Below are 20,994 nucleotides of genomic sequence, written 5' to 3' on the forward strand. Positions count from 1 at the left end.
CAAGTCACAGACACATATCAACATCAACTGTTCAGAGGAGACTGTGTGAATCAGGCCTTCATGGTCGAATTGCTGCAGACACCACTACTAAAGGACACCAATACAAAGAAGAGACTTGCTTGGGCCAAGAAATACGAGCAATTGACATTAGACCGGTGGAAATGTGTCCTTTGGTCTGGAGTCCAAATTGGAGATTTTTGGTTCTAACCTCTGTGTCTTTGTGAGACGCGGTGTAGGTGAACGGATGATCTCCGCATGTGTATTTCCCACCGTAAAGCATGGAGGAGGAGGTGTTATGGTGTGGGGGTGCTTTGCTGGTGACACTGTCTGTGATCTATTTAGAATTCAAGGCACACTTAACCATCATGGCTACCACAGCATTCTGCAGCGATACGCCATCCCATCTGGTTTGGGCTTAGTGGGACTATCATTTGTTTTTCAACAGGACAATGACCCAACACACCTCCAGGCTGTGTTAGGGCTATTTTACCAAGCAGGAGAGTGATGGATTGCTGCATCAGATGACCTGGCCTCCACAATCCCCCGACCTCAACCCAATTGAGATGATTTAGGATGAGTCGGACCGCAGAGTGAAGGAAAAGCAGCAAACAAGTGCTGAGCATATGTGGGAACTCCTTCAAGACTGTTGGAAAAGCATTCCAGGTGAAGCTGTTTGAGAGAATGCCAAGAGTGTGCAAAGCTGTCATCAAGGCAAAGGGTGGCTATTTGAAGAATCTCAAATTTAAAATATATTTTGATTTGTTTAACACTTTTTTGGTTACTACATGATTCCATATGTGTTATTTCATAGTTTTGATATCTTCACTATTATTTTACAATGTAAAAAATAGTAAAAATAAAGAAAAACCCTGGAATGAGTAGGTGTGTCCAAACTTTTGACTGGTAGTGTATATATTTTTGTTTATACTTTTACTTTTAGATTTGTGTATATTGTTAGATATTACTGCACTGTTGGACCTGGGAACACAAGCATTTCACTACAACAGCAATAACATCTGCTAAATATGTGTATGTGACCAATAAAATGTATTTTTTATTTGAAACACACACACACACACACACACACACACACACACACACACACACACACACACACACACACAGACACAGACACAGACACCCCTGTATGTCACGGTTTTGGCCGAGGCTGCTCCTTCTCCTTGTTCGGGCAGGCTTCGGCGGTCGTCGTCTCCGGAGTACTAGCTGCCACCGTTCGTTGTTTCTGTGTTTGTTTGGTTTGGTCTGTTTTGGTACACCTGTTTCTCATTTTGTCTTGATTATGTGTCCTTTAAGTTCTCGTTGTTTCTGTCTTGTGGTTGTGTGTAGTTGTTCCTTGTCAGCTGGTGCTTCCAGTCAGTTAGTGCTCTATTCTGTATTAGATAGAGAGTCCGCACTTGTTGTGCGTGTTTGCTGTGTTTTGCATTTATACGCTGTGTGCGTTAGTTTTCTCGTGCCTCCGGCTCTGTTTGTAGCCGTTCTTTTGTGGACTTTACTAAAGTAATTTTGGACTAGCATCTGTGTCCTGCATCTGATTCCTACACCACACCTACGCCCGCTCTGACACTGTATTTCCTTTTTCTTCCAATCAGCTAGCCTAAACTCTTTCCTGGACTTATTGTAGAGGCTGTCACTTCTACATGTGTGCTGGCTATTAACAAGAAGAAGATGTCAGCCTAAAAGCATCCCTTTCCTGACTAGCGGGGTCCCAAGCAGTCCCAGTCCCACATGGACACAGCCGTTTCTTTAACTACATACCATATAAAGCCCTTAACCACTATTAACAATGATTCTTTACATAGAACACTAAAATATGTTTTTCTCAATAAATAAAGCTAACTCCTAGTTGTATAATTATGGCCATGTATTGTTTAAGAAATAGGCTACAAGAGTCAAGAGAGTCCAACATCAGCAAGGGCAAATGGACAGTGGGACAAAAAGATTCAATTTGAGAACCTTACACCCAATAGAACATTCGTATATAAAATATCTGGCTTCATGCCATTCTAGAGTTCATAGCCAATGAAAGTAGAGTTATTTTCTAGTGAGAATGGGCTTGTAAACTGTCTGTAGTAGAATAGTTTAATAGAAGTTTCACGCAGGAGCGCCTAACCAACTTGCCATGCGCTGTTTCTGTAGCATTGTCATGACAACAGTGTGCACACAGAGCTTTGAAGACAATACACACTAAAAATCGAAATAAATGATTGCTGTCATTCGTTGCTAGGTCTAAAAAACCTTGGAACATAGGCTACATTTTATATGTATCAAAAGCGAATCATAGCTCTGGATTGTCAAACCAAGGCAGGACAAGTCTTTCAAAGCGACAAGCGCAGTAAAGAATGTTCTAATCCGATTTCATCGCATACTTTCTTCACAAAGAAGTCTTCCAATCCAAGTAACGTTAGCTAACTCCAGACCGTTTTAGAATGTTCGTTTATGTAGCCTACTTTACAGCAGCCGAAAGATTCCAGGACTATTATTCAAAAGACATTACAAGTCAAATAAATATCCACTGTAGAGTATCTGTCATATTAGTCCCAAAAAGTACATTTAACATAGGCGACATGTGAAAATCAACAGTCTAACTTTCTCCCCCAGTTTATCTCGCTATTCTTCAACCCACGTTTCATCCCCGAACGGGTTGCTCGCTCTGCCTCACTCACTTCACCGGAACTCCTCCTGAACAAAGACGTTTAATTCCCACCACTCAGGGTCACCACATGCACATTATCTCAAACCCTTATTTAATTGTTTTAATTGCCTTGCCCACTTCACCACGGTGCCATTTCTAGTATCAAGAGAGGGTCAAGAGATCAACGTCAGATTATTCATAGTTCAAAATGCACAATTAATGTAGAATTAATACTATAGCCCTCCTGTTCAATCGCTCTCATTATACACTTTAAAAGTCATAACTCTGACGAACATAAATAATCCTTTGAACCCTCCGTGGTTCAAACACACCTAGTGACACCAGCAGTAGAGATTATCCATGCTCACAAATTCTTTCACATGCCAAGGCAAAAGGTTTGTGCAGTAGTTTATGCAAGGCATATCTTTGGTATATGATGTTATTAGCCCTTTCCCAGATTTCGGCTAATGTTGATGGTTTAGAAAACCCCTGCATTATTGATGTGTATAAACTGTTTATGTTAGATGTCCTCCAATATATTGTAAAAACAAATACATAATCCAAATACATAATATGAAACATGTGGCACTATGTAGGCCTAATAAAGTATAAGCTACACCCACAAACATTAAGCCTACCCTAGAAATATGACGCTTAGAAATTCATACTTAAAAGGTATGCTCTGTTCATGTTTTTCTTGTATAGGCTACATGTTTATTTTGCTGTTACATGTTTGGGTACCTAATCCGAATGCCAGAACTGAAGTCTCCTCTGGGAAAATAAAAGTTGTTCTATTGTATTCTATATGCATCAACTGAGTTGGGAAAAGCGTTGTATTTCTTAAATCTAATGTCCTTTACTCAAATCAGTTGGTTTTGTTCGAATGGTGCACGTTTGCGTTGTGCCGCTAGATGACAGCAGATGTCTGCAAAATAATAAGATTAGGCGGGACAGTTTATTTTGGCGTTGTTTCTGGGACGCTGTGATATCCAAATAACATAAAATAAATGGAATAGAAACAATGGAAAATAAACAATGCATTGAATAAGACATTCTAAGACATTCTAAGAGATTCTACATTTGACTGGTATTTGTAAAACATGTGTTTATGTGAGTTTTTGTTTGTTTGTGATGTTTTGTGTGCCTATTGCTAGGTTGTGTAAACTGTTGTTGTTTAATAAATTAGATGTAGGCTACCTGTATCAATAGGTATATAGAATCAAATAAAATAAATTGTAAAACAAGAATAAGTGATATCAGTATGCGTAATGTGCTTAATACAATAATAGAAAGCCATATTTTCTAGATCTAAATTGATGTATTTGTCTTTATTAAACAACTTCAGAAAATATACAATGGTCTTTTTTTAATAAAAGGTTGTCAAATACAACTAATGACATTTGTGTAAAAAAATTACAATAGATTTTTTTCGCAGGAACGGAGATCCTACTTATTGGAGTTGCAGAGCACAGTGGGAAACGTAGTTCTTATGGCCATATTCCCGAATGAGTTATACGCATACTGAACCTACAAACACATTGAAACTGATTTAGCTCTACGAAGAAAACGTACGTTTCTTTTGCTTTGGCTCCTTGGAGATTCCCTTCCTGGGGTGTTTGATGTAACGTAGGCTACATGATGACTGTTTTCAGTACCTAACCTACACTCGATGACAGATAAATGAGAGCTAGTAAAACAAATAGCTCAAGGATGCACTGGAGTGAGAAGGTAATATTGAACAGTGTACTGTAGTCGGCAGCTAACGCTCGCCAAAGTGCAATTTCTGAGAGAACTTCTCATTTGGCTAATAGAGAAAAGTTAACACGTTCGACAATCAAGAAAGGACCAGCTTGTCCTCAACCTTACATCACCAGCTACGTGTTTTGAGGTAAGAATCCTTTCGACATAGATTGTAGAATCAGAAATAGATGCAAACCTGTGACAATATCGATTATGTCAATCTATATTCGTGGTATACGGTTGTCTTTGTTTACAATTGTCCCCCGGCTTCCTTGTCTCCCGCTGTCGCGCGTCATGCTGCTACATTGTAGGTAAACTGACAAACTCGTGCTGCTTTCTTGTGAAACTTTGTTGCGAGTTTTATTTTGCAGCGGTAGGAACATGGTGACAGTTGATCCAGCTATTGCTCTCTAGCTAACCCTCATGGCTGTGAGCAACATATTATATGTTTTGACTGTCTATCTGCCTGCCCTGTATGGCTAGTCTAGCATGCCATAGATAAGAGTAGACTAGACTAGCCTATAATTCATTCCTAAATGCTAATTGGAACTAAAATGTGACATGGCCAATGGAAGAAACGTTGTCAAATAAATTACTGTAATGCTTTCCCAATATGTAAGTGTCTTGCACTTTCAAACTGATGTTTAAAGACTGCACTGTAGCCATAATACTTTGTCTACTGAAAGCAGCTTTCTGGTTGAGATGGGGATTAAAGGCACTCCTTGCTTTAGGGAACATGAACATCACTCTTACGACAAAGCTTGTGTTATACTACACAGTCAGGACAGCATTCCATGCTGGCAACTAAATATAAATAATATTGATGCCATTTGCCTCACTGGGTGGGGACAGATTGTGCTTTCGTTTGTGACTACTGAATGAACAACATTTCTCTCTGGCACTGACTCTCTCAAACGCACACTCTCTCTCTCTCTCTCTCTGTCCCCTCTCTCACTCTGTCTGAGACCCAGCTGGTCCGCCTCACTGACAGGTGTCTACAGGAACAGGTGCATTGTAACAAAGGGTTACAGTTCTGTGTGTAAAGGGGGGAGGAGGGAGATAAAAATCATGCTAGGTGTGTTTTTTTCCTTCTAATCAGTAAGCCTGCTCAGCTATGCTGTAGATAAACCAAAGGTTACTCGATTGTAGGCTACTTGTCATTTGTTAAGTGTCAATGTAATTTTGCAACAGACTTGTAGGCTTACTTAATGCCAATGCAATGTGTTCTCAGAGTTTATCTTTGTGCCATTGGGAAAGTGTGTTGTGTAGGCTATAGTTTTTGATCAACACAATTGTCAATAGTATCATGTTTTCAATTTTGTTATGTAAATGATCCAGTATTTGACTAGTCGGACCAGTTTGGGTTCTTCTTTCAACACGTGACAACAGGAAGAGGTCTTCCACAGAGGCCTACACACACACACACACACACACACACACACAGACACACAGACACACACACAAACACACACACACACACACACACAAACAGACAGAGAGAGAGAGAGTTACTGTCAGCATCAGAAAGTATGGGCCAGCCGAGTCACCACTCCCTGTTCTATTAAACCAAATATATAATATTAGGATGAGCAATGTCGGAATCCGGGGTGTGTGTGTGTATATATATATATATATATATATATATATATATATATATATATATATATATATATATTACTCCAGAGTCCGACATTGCTCGTCCTAATATTATATATTTCTTAATTCCATTCTTTTACTTTTAGATTTGTGTGTATTGTTGTGAACTGTTAGATATTACTGCATTGTTGGAGCTAGGAACACAAGCATTTCAATACACCCGCAATAACATCTGCTAAATATGTGTATGCGACCAATAAAATTTGATTTGATTTGAAACTATGAAGAAAACATTTATGTATATATGTATGTACAGTACCAGTCAAAAGTTTGTACACCTACTCAAGGGTTTTTCTTTATTTTTACTATTTTCTACATTGTAGAATAATAGTGAAGACATCAAAACTATGAAATAACACATGGAATCATGTAATAACCAGAAAAGTGTTAAACAAATCAAAGTACATTTTATATTTGAGGTTCTTCAAATAGCCACCCTTTGCCTTGATGACAGCTTTGCACACTCTTGGCATTCTCTCAACCAGCTTCTTGAGGTAGTCACCTGGAATGCATTTCAATTTACAGGTGTGCCTTCTTAAAAGTTAATTTGTGGAATTTCTTTCCTTCTTAATGCGTTTGAGCCAATCAGTTGTGTTGTGACAAGGGAGGGGGGGTATACAGAAGATAGTCCTATTTGTTAAAAGACCAAGTCCATATTATGGCAAGAACAGTTCAAATAAGCTTAGAGAAACGACAGTCCATCATTACTTTAAGACATGAAAGTCAGTCAATACGGATCATTTCAAGAACTTTGAAAGTTTCTTCAAGCCGCAAAAACCATCAAGCACTATGAAGAAACTGGCTCTCATGAGGCTGCCACAGGAAAGGAAGACCCAGAGTTACCTCTACTGCAGAGCATAAGTTCATTAGAGTTACCAGCCTCAGAAATTGCAGCCCAAATAAATGCTTCACAGAGTTCAAGTAACAGACACGTCTCAACATCAACTGTTCAGAGGGGACTGTGTGAATCAGGCCTTCATGGTCGAATTTCTGACAAGAAACCACTACTAAAGGACACCAATAATAAGAAGACACCTGCTTGGGCCAAGAAACACAAGGAATGGACATTAGACCGGTGAAAATGTGTCCTTTGGTCTGGGGTCCAAATTGGAGATTATTGGTTCCAACCTCTGTGTCTTTGTGAGACGCGGTGTGGGTGAATGGATGATCTCCGCATGTGTATTTCCCACCGTAAAGCATGGAGGAGGTGGTGTTATGGTGTGGGGATGCTTTGCTGGTGACACTGTCTGTGATCTATTTAGAATTCAAGGCACACTTAACCAACATGGCTACCACAGCATTCTACAGCGATACGCCATCCAATCTGGTTTGGGCTTAGTGGGACTATCATTTGTTTTTCAACAGGACAATGACCCAACACACCTCCAGGCTGTGTAAGGGCTATTTTACCAAGAAGGAGAGTGATGGAGTGCTGCATCAGATGACCTGGACTCCACAATCCCCCGGCCTCAAACAAATTGAGATGGTTTGGGATGAGTCAGGCGGCAGAGTGAAGGAAAAGCAGCCAACAAGTGCTCAGCATATGTATGAACTCCTTCAAGACTGTTGGAAAAGCATTCCAGGTGAATCTGGTTGAGAGAATGCCAAGAGTGTGCAAAGCTGTCATCAAGGCAAAGGGTGGCTACTTTGAAGAATCTCAAATATAAAATATATTTTGATTTGTTTAACACTTTTTTAGTTACTACATGATTCCATATGTGTTATTTCATAGTTTTGATGTCTTCACTATTATTCTACAATGTAGAAAATAGTAAAAATAAAGAAAAACCCTTGAGTAGGTGTACAAACTTTTGACTGGTACTGTACATACATATATACATACATACATACATTTTTTCTTGATAGTTTCAAATCAAATCAAATTTTATTGGTCGCATACACATATTTAGCAGATGTTATTGCGGTTGTATTGAAATGCTTGTGTTCCTAGCTCCAACAGTGCAGTAATATCTAACAGTTCACAACAATACACACAAATCTAAAAGTAAAATAATGGAATTACGAAATATATATATATATATATATATATACTCCGGACTCCGACATTGCTCATCCTAATACTATATATTTGGTTTAATAGAACAGGGAGTGGTGACTCGGCTGGCCCATACTTTCTGATGCTGACAGTAACTCTCTCTGTGTGTGTGTGTGTGTGTGTGTGTAGGCCTCTGTGGAAGACCTCTTCCTGTTGTCACGTGTTGAAAGAAGAACCCAAACTGGTCCGACTAGTCAAATACTGGATCATTTACATAACAAAATTTAAAACATGATACTATTGACAATTGTGTTGATCAAAAACTATAGCCTACACAACACACTTTCCCAATGTATATGTGTGTGTGTGTATACACACATATATATATATATATATATATATATATTTATATATATATTTTTTTTTTTATGTGTATATGTGTGTGTGTGTATATATATGTGTATATATACAGTGAGGTGAAAAAAGTATTTGATCCCCTGCTGATTTTCTACATTTGCCCACTGACAAAGTTATCAGTCTATACTTTTAATAGTAGGTTTATTTGAACAGTGAGAGACAGAATAACAACAACAAAATCCAGAAGAACGCATGTCAAAAATGTTATAAATTGATTTGCATTTTAATTAGGGAAATAAGTATTTGACCCCTCTGCAAAACATGACTTAGTACTTGGTGGCAAAACCCTTGTTGGCAATCACAGAGGTCAGACGTTTCTTGTAGTTGGCCACCAGGTTTGCACACATCTCAGGAGGGATTTTGTCCCACTCCTCTTTGCAGATCTTCTCCAATTCATTAAGGTTTCGAGGCTGACGTTTGGCAACTCGAACCTTCAGCTCCCTCCACAGATTTTCTATGGGATTAAGGTCTGGAGACTGGCTAGGCCACTCCAGGACCTTAATGTGCTTCTTCTTGAGCCACTCCTTTGTTGCCTTGGCCGTGTGTTTTGGGTCATTGTCATGCTGGAATAGCCATCCACGACCCATTTTCAATGCCCTGGATGAGGGAAGGAGGTTCTCACCCAATATTTGAAGGTACATGGCCCCGTCCATCGTCCCTTTGATGCGGTGAAGTTGTCATGTCCCCTTAGCAGAAAAACACTCCCAAAGCATAATGTTTCCACCTCCATGTTTGACGGTGGGGATGGTGTTCTTGGGGTCATAGGCAGCATTCCTCCTCCTCCAAACACGGCGAGTTGAGTTGATGCCAAAGAGCTCGATTTTGGTCTCATCTGACCACAACACTTTCACCCAGTTCTCCTCTGAATTATTCAGATGTTCATTGGCAAACTTCAGACGGCCCTGTATATGTGCTTTCTTGAGCAGGAGGACCTTGCGGGCGCTGCAGGATTTCAGTCCTTCACGGCGTAGTGTGTTACCAATTGTTTTCTTGGTGACTATGGTACCAGCTGCCTTGAGATCATTGACAAGATCCTCCCGTGTGGTTCTGGACTGATTCCTCACCGTTCTCATGATCATTGCAACTCCTCGAGGTGAGATCTTGCATGGAGCCCCAGGCCGAGGGAGATTGACAGTTATTTTATGTTTCTTCCATTTGTGAATAATCTCACCAACTGTTGTCACCTTCTCACCAAGCTGCTTGGCGATGGTCTTGTAGCCCATTCCAGCCTTGTGTAGGTCTACAATCTTGTCCCTGACATCCCTGGAGAGCTCTTTGGTCTTGGCCATGGTGGAGAGTTTGGAATCTGATTGATTGACTGCTTCTGTGGACAGGTGTCTTTTATTCAGGTAACAAGCTGAGATTAGGAGCACTCCCTTTAAGAGTGTGCTCCTAATCTCAGCTCGTTACCTGTATAAAAGACACCTGGGAGACAAATCTTTCTGATTGAGAGGGGGTCAAATACTTATTTCCCTCATAAAAATGCAAATCAGTTTATAACATTTTTAACATGCATTTTTCTGGATTTTGTTGTTGTTATTCTGTCTCTCACTGTTCAAATAAACCTACCATTAAAATTATAGACTGATAATTTCTTTGTCAGTGGGCAAACATACAAAATCAGCAGGGATCAAATACTTTTTTCCCTCACTGTGTGTGTATATATATATATATATATATATATATATATATATATATATATATATACATATATATATATATACATATATACATACATACATATACAGCTCTGGAAAAAATTTAAGAGACCACTGCAAATGTTTCTTAAATCAGCATCTCTACATGTATGACAGCCATTCCATTCCAGTGTCTGTTGAATTCCAACACAGGCACACCTCATTCTACTGAATTAGGTACTGATATGGTGATCACCTGAACCAAATGTTATTTAACGAAGAAAAGTATAAAAACCACTGCTGTGATCATCACGATCCTCTTGCAATAGGACCAGCTGGATGGCAAAAACAGTGCTAATAGTACCTTAAATGTAATATTAATCAAAAATAACTATTGACCATTCCAAAATAGTTGAAAAGGAAAGGTTTGAGTGAGGAAAAGAAGGGTTCAATTCTGGCTTTACTGGCAGAGGGATACAGTGAGCGTCAGGTTGCTTCCATCCTTAAAATTTCAATGATGCCGGTTCATAAGAACAAGTTCAAGAAGCATTGGGGACAACAAAGCTGCAGAGGGCGAAAACGACTCTCTACTGACCGGGATGACCGCCAACTCATTCGAATGTCACTCAACGTCCGTTGGATGACATCAAGTGACCTACAAAAAGAGAGAAATGTTGTCAGTAGTTTATAGAATAAAACCAAAATGTTATTTTTACCCAAACACATACCTATAAATAGTAAAACCAGAGAAACTGATAATTTTGCAGTGGTCTCTTAATTTTTTCCAGAGCTGTGTATATATATATATATATATATATTACACACACACACACACACACACACACACACACACACACACACACACTATATGTATATATATATATATATATATATGTATATGTGTGTATGTATGTATATATATGTATACCGCCAATCATAAGTAGCCTAGCCTACTGCAATTTACCTATAACAATACAAATAGGCTACAGTATCAGTCCCACTACTGAGGAGCACTTGATGGACCTTATTTATCCGTTTTGATCTCTTGAATGCAGCCCTTCGCGTTCTCTGCCCAACATCCCAATCCACATGCACGCTGCTGACTCGCTGTAATCCTCTTTTAGGCAGAGATTGCATCTGCGACCACTGCACTTATCAGAGAGGGAGAATAAAACCCCATGGGGGAATAAATCAAATGGAAAACAGCCCCCGGTGCAAAGATATACAGTGGACCCAGGATAGAGCATTGCAGTACGGGTAGTCATTTATTTCTGAAGCGACAACAGGGCTGAAACTAGGATGTCTTCTAATAGAAGTCAACGTCAACGAGGATCAGCGTCATAAAACACCGGACTTATGAGATGAGCGCACGAGAATGGACCGGGAGGAAGAGAGTGGAATTTGCGTTTAATATCCGTTCTGGATGAGACTGTTTAGTTCCATTTTCACGTTTTGAATAGCCTGTTATCAGTCCCTTCCCTCAATACCAGTTAGTCACTGGAAACCATCAGATTTCATCAATTGTAGCCTTCATGGATTATTCTGAATTCTCCTGTTTTGCAGCTCTGGCACCGACGGTAATTCGATACATTGTTAAATGCCTCTGCACGCATTTGTAGGCAAAGCTTTTACCACATTGTAGTTAGCTACATTTTAATAAGCAAGGCTGTATTGGCATGAACAAAATATGTGTCATTGTCAATATTGGCGTGGCTCATCTGATAGTTATAGGCTACCCGTCCCTATGAGCCTTTGTAGAGACTTGAGCTCTTTATGTTGATAATTCATGTAAGGGAGATTTAGTAATAGAAGTGACGTAGCCTGTTGTAATATTTTTGCGTGTTAAAAGGCACCAAGCAGGCTACAGTTTTTGTATTCATGGGAATAAAAAAATGCACGTGCATATAATTAGACTTCACGCTTTCGTTGGACTCCTCACCCGGAATGCACCGTTGTAGTTCCCCTGGCATACCTACTCGCTATGATAGGTTGGCACACACAAAGCCTACTGTACACAGATTAACCACCAGACCGGCCGTATCATCAACGGGATCGTCAGACTGCAGTAAAGCTCCGAATAGGCTACCCAGACAGCGGAAACGGGGATAATCTCCCGGTTCGTAACAGGGCCGCACCGGCAAAGGAATGCAGACCATAAGGGGACAGTCTGCTAAGAAGGTCGCACTTGTCGCACTTGGAACTGAGAGCAGTAGCCTATTCCAATTTCATTCTGGTCTGTTGGTGTTCTACACTGCGCTCTATGCGCAGACACGTTGTCTTTGGGTTGTGTTCAATTTCAAAGTTCATGTTTAATGTAGCTAGATATTCGGACATTGCCTCAATCAGAGTTGCCAGTTGTGAATAGTGCAACTTTTCTCTATTTCAGCCACCAACAAATGCAACGGGGTGATTTGAGTAATCTGTTGTAGCAGCTGTAGGCAAGTGTCAACATTTGAAAGATGAGCCTTGGATATTCATATCAGAGCTTCAGTCAGTGTGGCAGCAGTGCCTGCACACAGAATCACTCACATTCTGGGTGACAAATGCACAAGTCGTCTGAGACAGAAGACCGAGACTGTTCTTCTCAGATATACATTACAGTAAAAAAGAATACAAAACTAAATTAGTGTTATTTTAGTGTATTCAGATATGCATTGAGTTAAAAGCTTACTTAAAGCCATATTAAAAGTATCCTAGTATTTGAAAATAGCAAAATAACTTAGGTTGTTATCCATGTCATGGTTTGTCCTGAATTTGACAAACTCATTCTGGCTCAAGCCCTATAAAAGAAACGCCCCAGAACTCTGCCAGTCACTTTTCAGTTCCTATTTGGTTATGTTTTTTTTATTCCTGTTTTGTCAACAACAACAAAAAACAGTTGAGTGCCTCAACTGTGCCATATTATCTCAGAGATGTTGCTTGACGGAGGACCACATCTTCTCTGTGTGTGCCCCTTCCACTGCCTGTGTCCGTGCGTGACAATGGGTTCAAGCATGCTGGGCCAGGTATGAGACTGCACATGCCACGAAGGAACACTGCAAGTAAGGCAGAAGGTATAGTTGAATGACACTCCAGGCAATATGGCCCACATAGTTAGTTAAGAAGTCTACAACAGAGAGAATTGGTACCCACTTCAGAGAAGAGAGGAGTGTGTGAGTTCTTTTCCCGCAGACTCCGTGCCAAATTGGAATCAGTGCTCGGGGCAACCAATTACAGTTTCAATTGAACACTTCTTCCTGCTCGCAGTGGGAAATCCACCCTGATCTGGACTTTGAGTCGTTGTTGTATTTCACTTGTTTTTTTGAATACTCCTGATTTCCTCATTATTGCCTTTCTATTTGATTTTTTGGGATATAGCCATCTTCAAGCGCACTTGGAATCACTTCACAGGATGAAATCTGTCCCTTTTTTTAAATAGGGGTTGTCTCGAATCGTGCCAGTTGTAAGTTTGGCAGGACTAAGAACACATGAGCAGGGTTTTCATTGGGCCTAGACAACCTTTTTCTCCTATCCCCACCCTCAAACTGTAAGCCCGAGACTGAGACATAAGGCACTGTCACTCCTCTACCCCCCGTCCCACACACTTCGCGGGTTCAAAGGGCGAGAACCCCAGCAGACTGAAAAAGTCGTGTAGCCGTGGTGATGGGGAGTTCTGCCTCCTCTCTCGCCGCGGAGACCGAGTCGGACCACGGGTTCCGGAGCACCACGTACCCGTTGTCGCCTCCTATGGGCTGGCTTAGGAACAGCCACAGCAGCCCGGTGTGGGGCACCACCTTCATTACGCGCCAGCAGCAGCCGCCACTTCCACACAGAGAGCGCAGGTAAGAGCCAACACTTCAGTCCACTGCGACTGGGCCAGACTGGTCAGGCCTGTTGATGGCCAGCGAGGAGAGAAATGGGCCATGCTCTGCAACACTAGGGGTTGTATTACAAGGGGATTGCTGTCACTGGGAGCAGTTAGAGTGAGCATAAAGGACAGATGGCTTTGTTGTGCAGATCGCAATATTGTGATAGGTGTTGTGTTTTATTTTAGTGGTATCCTAAGGGTGTTTTGTCATTTTTAGTCTGGCAATTCTCAGAGCTCTCAGATCCACTTTAAATCGGACACCTGCCCTGCCCTAGACAAGATTTACTGTAGACTATTATGTCATATTCAAGCCTTTTCAATGAAATTGCATTACATGCACTGACAATATTACTGTATCATTACATCTGAGAAAATATTATTAAATCAAAACTATTGTTCCAAATTGGATCTAAACATAGTTCCACTTTGATATTTTGATATCCAATATCATATCCAAACTCCACTTGTGCTGGATTTGACATCTGACAATCCCACCTCTTAATACCTCCTTCTACAGCTCTATGCGCCGATTGGTGTACCAAGTTGATTGCACCAATGGAGTGACCCAGGCACGAGCGACCCAGGCACAAACTCTCTTGCTGGGTTGATTTGGGAGCTTGTATCATGGCAAATACTTTGGAGGGCTTGCAGACCAGAAGACTTTTGATTCCGTGCCATCGTCTTCGTTTGAGAACACGTGCTACACCGGGCTCTGTTGTTTGACGTCTGTCAATGTGCTGTCCACTAACAGATGGCCGCCGCTGCACAGATGGCAAAGTCCCATTTCGTTAGCTTGGGGGGTGGGGGTCATTTTCCGAGAAGGAAGTGAATGTGAAACCGGGCGTCGCGTTATAGGTGTGAAATAGGTTTGTATGTCAGTTCTCCGGGAAGGAGAACAGTGGAGCTGCTATCGGCTTCCTCCTTCGATGTATTGAGGTTATTGCTGAGTCACTACAGGCATCAAGTCCAATTGTTAGTTATTGATTTTCCGAAAGCCTGTCGAATATCCTTACAATGGATGTCATTGTTTATTCAGCGTGGGCCGCCACTATCTCTTTCATCTCTTTCTACCATTGTCTGTGCTTGTCAATACGTACTCTGCAATTGCCCCTTAGTTCACAGTCAAACTGTAGTATCTCTTGGAGAGGTCTTGTAGGGTTCAGGTTTAACTGTGCATAAGGTAGGTTGTGCCTGCTAGGGCTGAAGGAAGTGCCTGTCTTTTTATTATTAGTAGGCCTATATTATATATATATATATAGTGTAGTTTCCTCTGTCTGTATCGGTTTCCATCATCATACACTGACCTCCTTTATTGTTTTGGGAGACCCTCTTCTGCTGTGTTCATGTGCATCCCCATAGCAACAAGCCTCTGTCTCCATCACCAATCAGACTCCAGCCTCAGTCAGCTGAGCTCATAATAAACACATGCACGCATGCAGATCTCACCACACGCACAACATCTCATAACACTGCTTTTGGTAGCGGCGTGGGTATGCTTACACACACAATGCACTCGCACGCAGATCCTCTGACGACACCGTCTTTTAGGAGCGACGTGCAACGATGCTCAGAGCGTTACCCCCCGCCCTTTCTCTCACACTCACACACACTCTCACCCCACACACACACACACACACACTTCTCCATGAGTCTAACGAGGTTAGGCAAGCCTAGCTGAGCAGTGACAGAGCATGAAATATAAAAACAACAGACTGTTGTGAGCTCAGCTTAAGTTTGGTGATTCATGGTGAGGGTTTACTCCCCGAATATAGGCCTAGTGTCTTGTTGTACCACACTGGACTCTTTCTCCGGCTGTTTTTCCCAGCCCCTGAAAACTGGCAATCTGTCCTTATTCAGCTTCTCCCAGCAGTGACTCATTGGCCTTGGGAAGGGTCTGTGTAGTGAATCAGTATTTCTTCACTTCACAGTTTTAGGCTTGCTTAAGAAAGCAACCAGACATGTAAACTAGCTAAGCATTCAGTGGATGTTTTAGCCTGTGTCTATCATAGAAACAGGTCTCTAATGAAAATGTACCATTGCCTGATGCCTGTAGCCTATATCAGGTGTGAAGAAGGTTTTGCCTCTTTTCGTGATGCTTCCAGGAAATCCTAAATTGTTATCTAGGAATAAAGCCAGATGCCAAGCTGATCTTTCAAGGTAGTTTCACATAATCTCAGGGCCAGCCTTTTTCCATTCTTTCTTCCCATAAGTGCAACTCGGTGGTTATATGCTGTGCAGACTTTATGGCCAATTCCCCCGGCCCCTCCTGGAGTTCCTGTCTGTTCATGGTTGTTTCCTATTGCAAGCGTCTGTGTCTGTCCAAGCATGATGGATGTGAGCGTTTACCATGGCTCCATTCCACTGGCTGTTCTCCCTCTAATTGGATTAAAACGGGTCCACATGGGATTTGGCTAACATGCATTTTGTCTGCGTTTATGTCTGACTTATTTCAGTGTATCTTCCCAACTAGGACTATTGCCTGTCTGATGGGCAGGCCACATCGGGACACTAGTCTCGAAGTGATCACAATGGATTTAGCACACGTGCACGGTTTTGTGGTGCATTGTCGTAAGTGGATTGACACACCCGAAGTGTTGATATATTTTCATTAACGCCATCTGTATTATGATTTTAGAGTTTCCTCGCTGTTTCCATGGAGATCATAACATATGTTCAATAGATATATTACTGTTTGTATCTCTAACACCAACAGGGATGAGCAAACTGCCACCACTCTCAGAATATCCTGCTCCAGCTACTCTATTCAACTCAATCTCCAGTAATGCTGGATAGAAGTCAATGCAGAGTTGGGACATTTTATGGGGAAATTATTTTCACTGATTCAGAGGGGTAATAGTGGGGAATAAAGCTCCATTTTGCGACTCCCCTTTCCAAAGCTTCTTCCTGGTTAAAGGACACACTGTGTCAGCACCACCACTGCCTGTGAGGCTTGAGTGCTCCTTAGAAACATCAGATTAGCAGCACAGCATCACGCGATGCCTGCGCCCCTGCCACCTCTTCCTTCTCCTGAAAGCCAGGGCTTCTTGCCCGTCCCTGCATGGTTCTGTCTCTGCAACATTTTGTCTGCTGAAACCCAGTCGGACAGTTTCCTCTGTTTAAATATTCAAACGTCTGCAGCTGTCTCCCCCACTGACAGATTCACCCATCAAATATGAGCGCCGGTCGTAAAATATTCACAGAGGGTACAGCCAAAGGTCAGGAGCTTTTTTTTCACACACAATGTTGAGTTCGGAAAGCCACAGATTCCCATCCAGCTCGTAAAGCTCTCATCCGGCAAGAACATGCTCAGGTTACTGTTATATATCTGGTGCTTGCACTGCTCCAAATACCCTAGTTTCAGACTCCTAATTATCCTTACACCTCTGAAGACTAGACACTTCCATGCCAGTCGGAAGAACTTAGGTGTTTTATCTCTGAGCACTCAAAAGCTGGTTTCTACACCGACTGTTGGATAAGGGGAACCATGGGATGTTAACAACACTCGGTGGAAACTAGAGGTCCAGAATGCCAATGTGTCCATCCTGAGACATACCATGTAGTTATCCTGACACTCACATCTTACCATTGCTTTCCACACCTGGATTGTGCAACATTTGCCCATTATTCTTTTCAAAATTCTTCAAGGGCTTCAGCACTCGGCGGTCCCGTTCTGTGAGCTTGTGTGGCCTACCACTTCGTGGCTGAGCCGTTGTTGCTCCTAGATGTTTCCACTTCACAATAACAGCATTTACAGTTGACCGGGGTAGCTCTAGCAGGGCAGAAATTTGATGAACTGACTTGTTGGAAAGGTGGCATTCTATGACAGGTCCACGCTGAAAGTCACTGAGCTCTTCAGTAAGGCCATTCTACTGCCAATGTTTGTCTATGGAGATTACATGGCTATGTGCTCGACTTTATACACCTGTCAGCAACGGGTGTGGCTGAAATAGCCGAATCCACTAATTTGAAGGGGTGTCCACATACTTTTGTATATATAGTGTATGTTGATGTTGGTTTGGTGCTGAAGATGATGAATATGAATTAAAACATTTTTGAAATGTCCCTTTAACCAGGTCTGCAAACGTTATAATGCCAAAATATGTTCGGTACTCACCAAACTAAGGAGTTTTTCAGAGCAACTATCATCATTACTGCCAGTATGCACATGATATACTTTTAAAACAAGGTCTAAATACAAAGTATCTATTGTTTTTGACCAAGTGAGCATGCGCCAAATCCACCTTCAGCACCTCAAATAAAATGACTCATTACTGCCACGCACCGGTCCGCTGATCCAGCAGCAGTGCAGTATCCAGAAATGTAGACCTTTTTTGGAAGTACGTACCGTGCGTAACGGCAGTAATGACGATAGGTGCTCTGCGAAACTCCATATTTTGGTGAGTACAGAACGTGTTTTGACATTAACGTTTGCAGAGCTGGTTAATGGGACTTTGAATTGAAGGATCCAGGGCGTCAGAGGAGAGCATCATATTCATTGTCTCCTCAAGCTCAGGTACTGGTTCATTAAAACAGAAAATACCATCATTAGCAAATGAACAGGATTAAAATAGTCAACATTAGGTACTACCATTGTGCAAGTTGTAAAAGTAGCAAAGCATTGAGCTTACGGATAGCTCATTCTGTCTTGCTCGACAAACGCCTGTTCCGGTGCTCTGCTCTAGCTGCTGCTGCTGTTGGAATAGTTGAGCTACTCGTGTCAGCCTTTGGTTCATATCTGCCACCGTGTTGTAGTCCAGCATCTGATTCAGCCTGGCCATGTGGTGTTGGAAATCCATGCCATTGTTTGGTGATGCATCATTCCCTCGCACGAAGAGACTCCTGGCGGGCCAGTGGGTACCACAAACTACCTAATTGTAGAAATGGAAGAAAAAAAAACTGTCAATAGCGCTTGCTGTATTTTACTAAATCAAATCAAATGAAATTGTATTTGTGACATGCGCCGAATACAACAGATGTAGACCATAAAATGCTTACTTACAAGCCCTTAACCAACAATGCAGTTCAAGAAATAGAGAAAATATTTACTAAATTATCTAAAGTTAAAAATAAAATATAAAAACAATAAAATATCAACAACGAGGCTAAATACCTGGGGTACCGAGTCAATGTGCAGGGGTACAGGTTAGTCAAAGTTGTTTGTACTTGTAGGTAGGGATAAAGTGACTATGCATATATAATAAACAGCGAGTAGCAGCAGTGTAAAAACAAGGGGGAGTCAATGTAAATAGTCCTGGTGGCCATTTTATTAATTGTTCAGTAGTCTTATGGCTTGGGGGTAGAAGCTGTTAAGGAGCCTTTTGGACCTAGACTTGGCACTCCGGTACCGCTTGCCGTGCGGTAGCAGAGAGAACAGTCTATGACTTGGTTGACTGGAGTCTTTGACACATTTTTTGGGCCTTCCTCTGACACCGCCTAGTATATAGGTCCTGGATGGCAGGAAGTTTGGCTCCAGTGATGTACTGGGCTGTATGCACTACCCTCTGTAGCGCCTTACGGTCGGATGCCGAGCAGTAACCATACCAGGTGGTGATGCAACCGGTCAGGATGCTCTCGATGGTGTAGCTGTAGAACTTTTTGAGGATCTGGGGACCCATGCCAATTATTTTCAGTCTCCTTTGGGGGAAAAGGTGTTGTCATGCCCCCTTCACAACAGCCTTGGTGTGTTTGGACCATGATAGTTTGTTGGTGATGTGGACACCAAGGAACTTGAAACTCTCAACCCACTCCACTAGCTAGCTAGCTACCAACATTGGGTAGCTAGCTAACGTTAGCCAACTATGCTTTGGTAGCTAGCTCGCTAACTTTGCTTGCCAGTTAACATTAGGTTGTTTAGTCAAAACAGCATCGTGCAATTTTTACTCATACAACTAAAATCCATGTAACATGATCAGGTTCACTACAACGTTTGCATTAAATTCACTCATCAATGGACAGTTGAACGGCAAGACACAGCCACTTTTCCAGAGGAATTGCCATTGCAACAAGAACAGACCCAGGCAGGAGTTATTTTGGCAGGATGAACATGGTACTTGTGTGTTTATTATTACAGATTTGTTAGTCTCTCCTTTGTAGTACATCGGTAATATATCATAACAATTTATAAAGTTGGCTACATTATTGCCGAGCCTTTCAGGCCCCTGTTTATTTTCACTCTATTAGAAACTTTATGTTTTTAACTTTCATGTAGCCTACTTGGGATTTCACCACAAACTTTTTATCTGTTCAACAACACAGATCCACGTCAAGCTCAGGTTGCAACAAATGCCTACAGACATTTCCATGGAAATGGGTTGAAAAAGCTGATCACTCCATCATGCACTGGAAGGACAAACATGTACTGCAACATCAGAATGAAGTTCACAAAATGCAAGGAGTAGCCTATCTGGACACAGGCGAAGACCAAGGCAGAGAAGAAAACTGGGGCCATATTCTCTGAGCTATTTAAATGGCCATATTTCATGTCCATAGACATGGCTGTAGTGGACCCTATGCATAATATTTTACTGGGGACATAAAAACACGTATTTACCATCTGGAAGAATATTGGTGTGCTGGATGGATGGAATAGTAAGAAATATTCAGCTTAGCATGCAAACCTCACCGGCCACATTTGTCAACCAGTCTTTTTAGCTTGGCCTTTAATCAACGACACCTTTCGTGTTTTATGTTATTTGATAACATTTGATCTCTTTTATTGCTGTGCTTGTTTTTTTTTGTTGTTGATTGTTTGAAGTGTGTTGCTATTTTAAATGCACTTCAAATAAAGTTTGAATTGAAGTATGATTTGATATTGGATCTTTAATTGATGATTGTATGAATATAGACTACATTAACTTTATAGTCTATCATTCTTAATAAGACATTTTTTAAATGTTGAACTAGGTTATAGGCCTACTAAGTAGATGTTTGGAGTAGGTTTCCTGCTGAGCTGAACTGATTGTGATATGAGGACAATAGACGAGGTGTTAGGGGCTATTAGCATGTGTAACGATCCATGACCTTCCAGCGCCGACTAATCAAGACTGGT

At 41.4% G+C, this 20,994-nt stretch overlaps 1 protein-coding gene across 1 annotated transcript in view; it reads left to right on the plus strand.

The window, feature by feature from the left end:
- Nucleotides 1-13,741: 13,741 nt before the first annotated feature.
- Nucleotides 13,742-20,994, plus strand: part of LOC311100694 (calpain-15-like) — a gene marked incomplete at its 5' end in the record, with an annotated part of 70,415 nt that continues 63,162 nt past the window's right edge. The window contains one exon of the mRNA XM_084141650.1: nucleotides 13,742-13,920. Within this exon, the coding sequence (XP_083997776.1) occupies nucleotides 13,742-13,920 (179 nt within the window). The remainder of the gene's footprint in view (nucleotides 13,921-20,994) is intronic.

Source organism: Coregonus lavaretus (genome assembly GCF_964263955.1).
Source record: "Coregonus lavaretus genome assembly, chromosome: 25".
Classification (NCBI taxonomy): Eukaryota; Metazoa; Chordata; class Actinopteri; order Salmoniformes; family Salmonidae; genus Coregonus; species Coregonus lavaretus.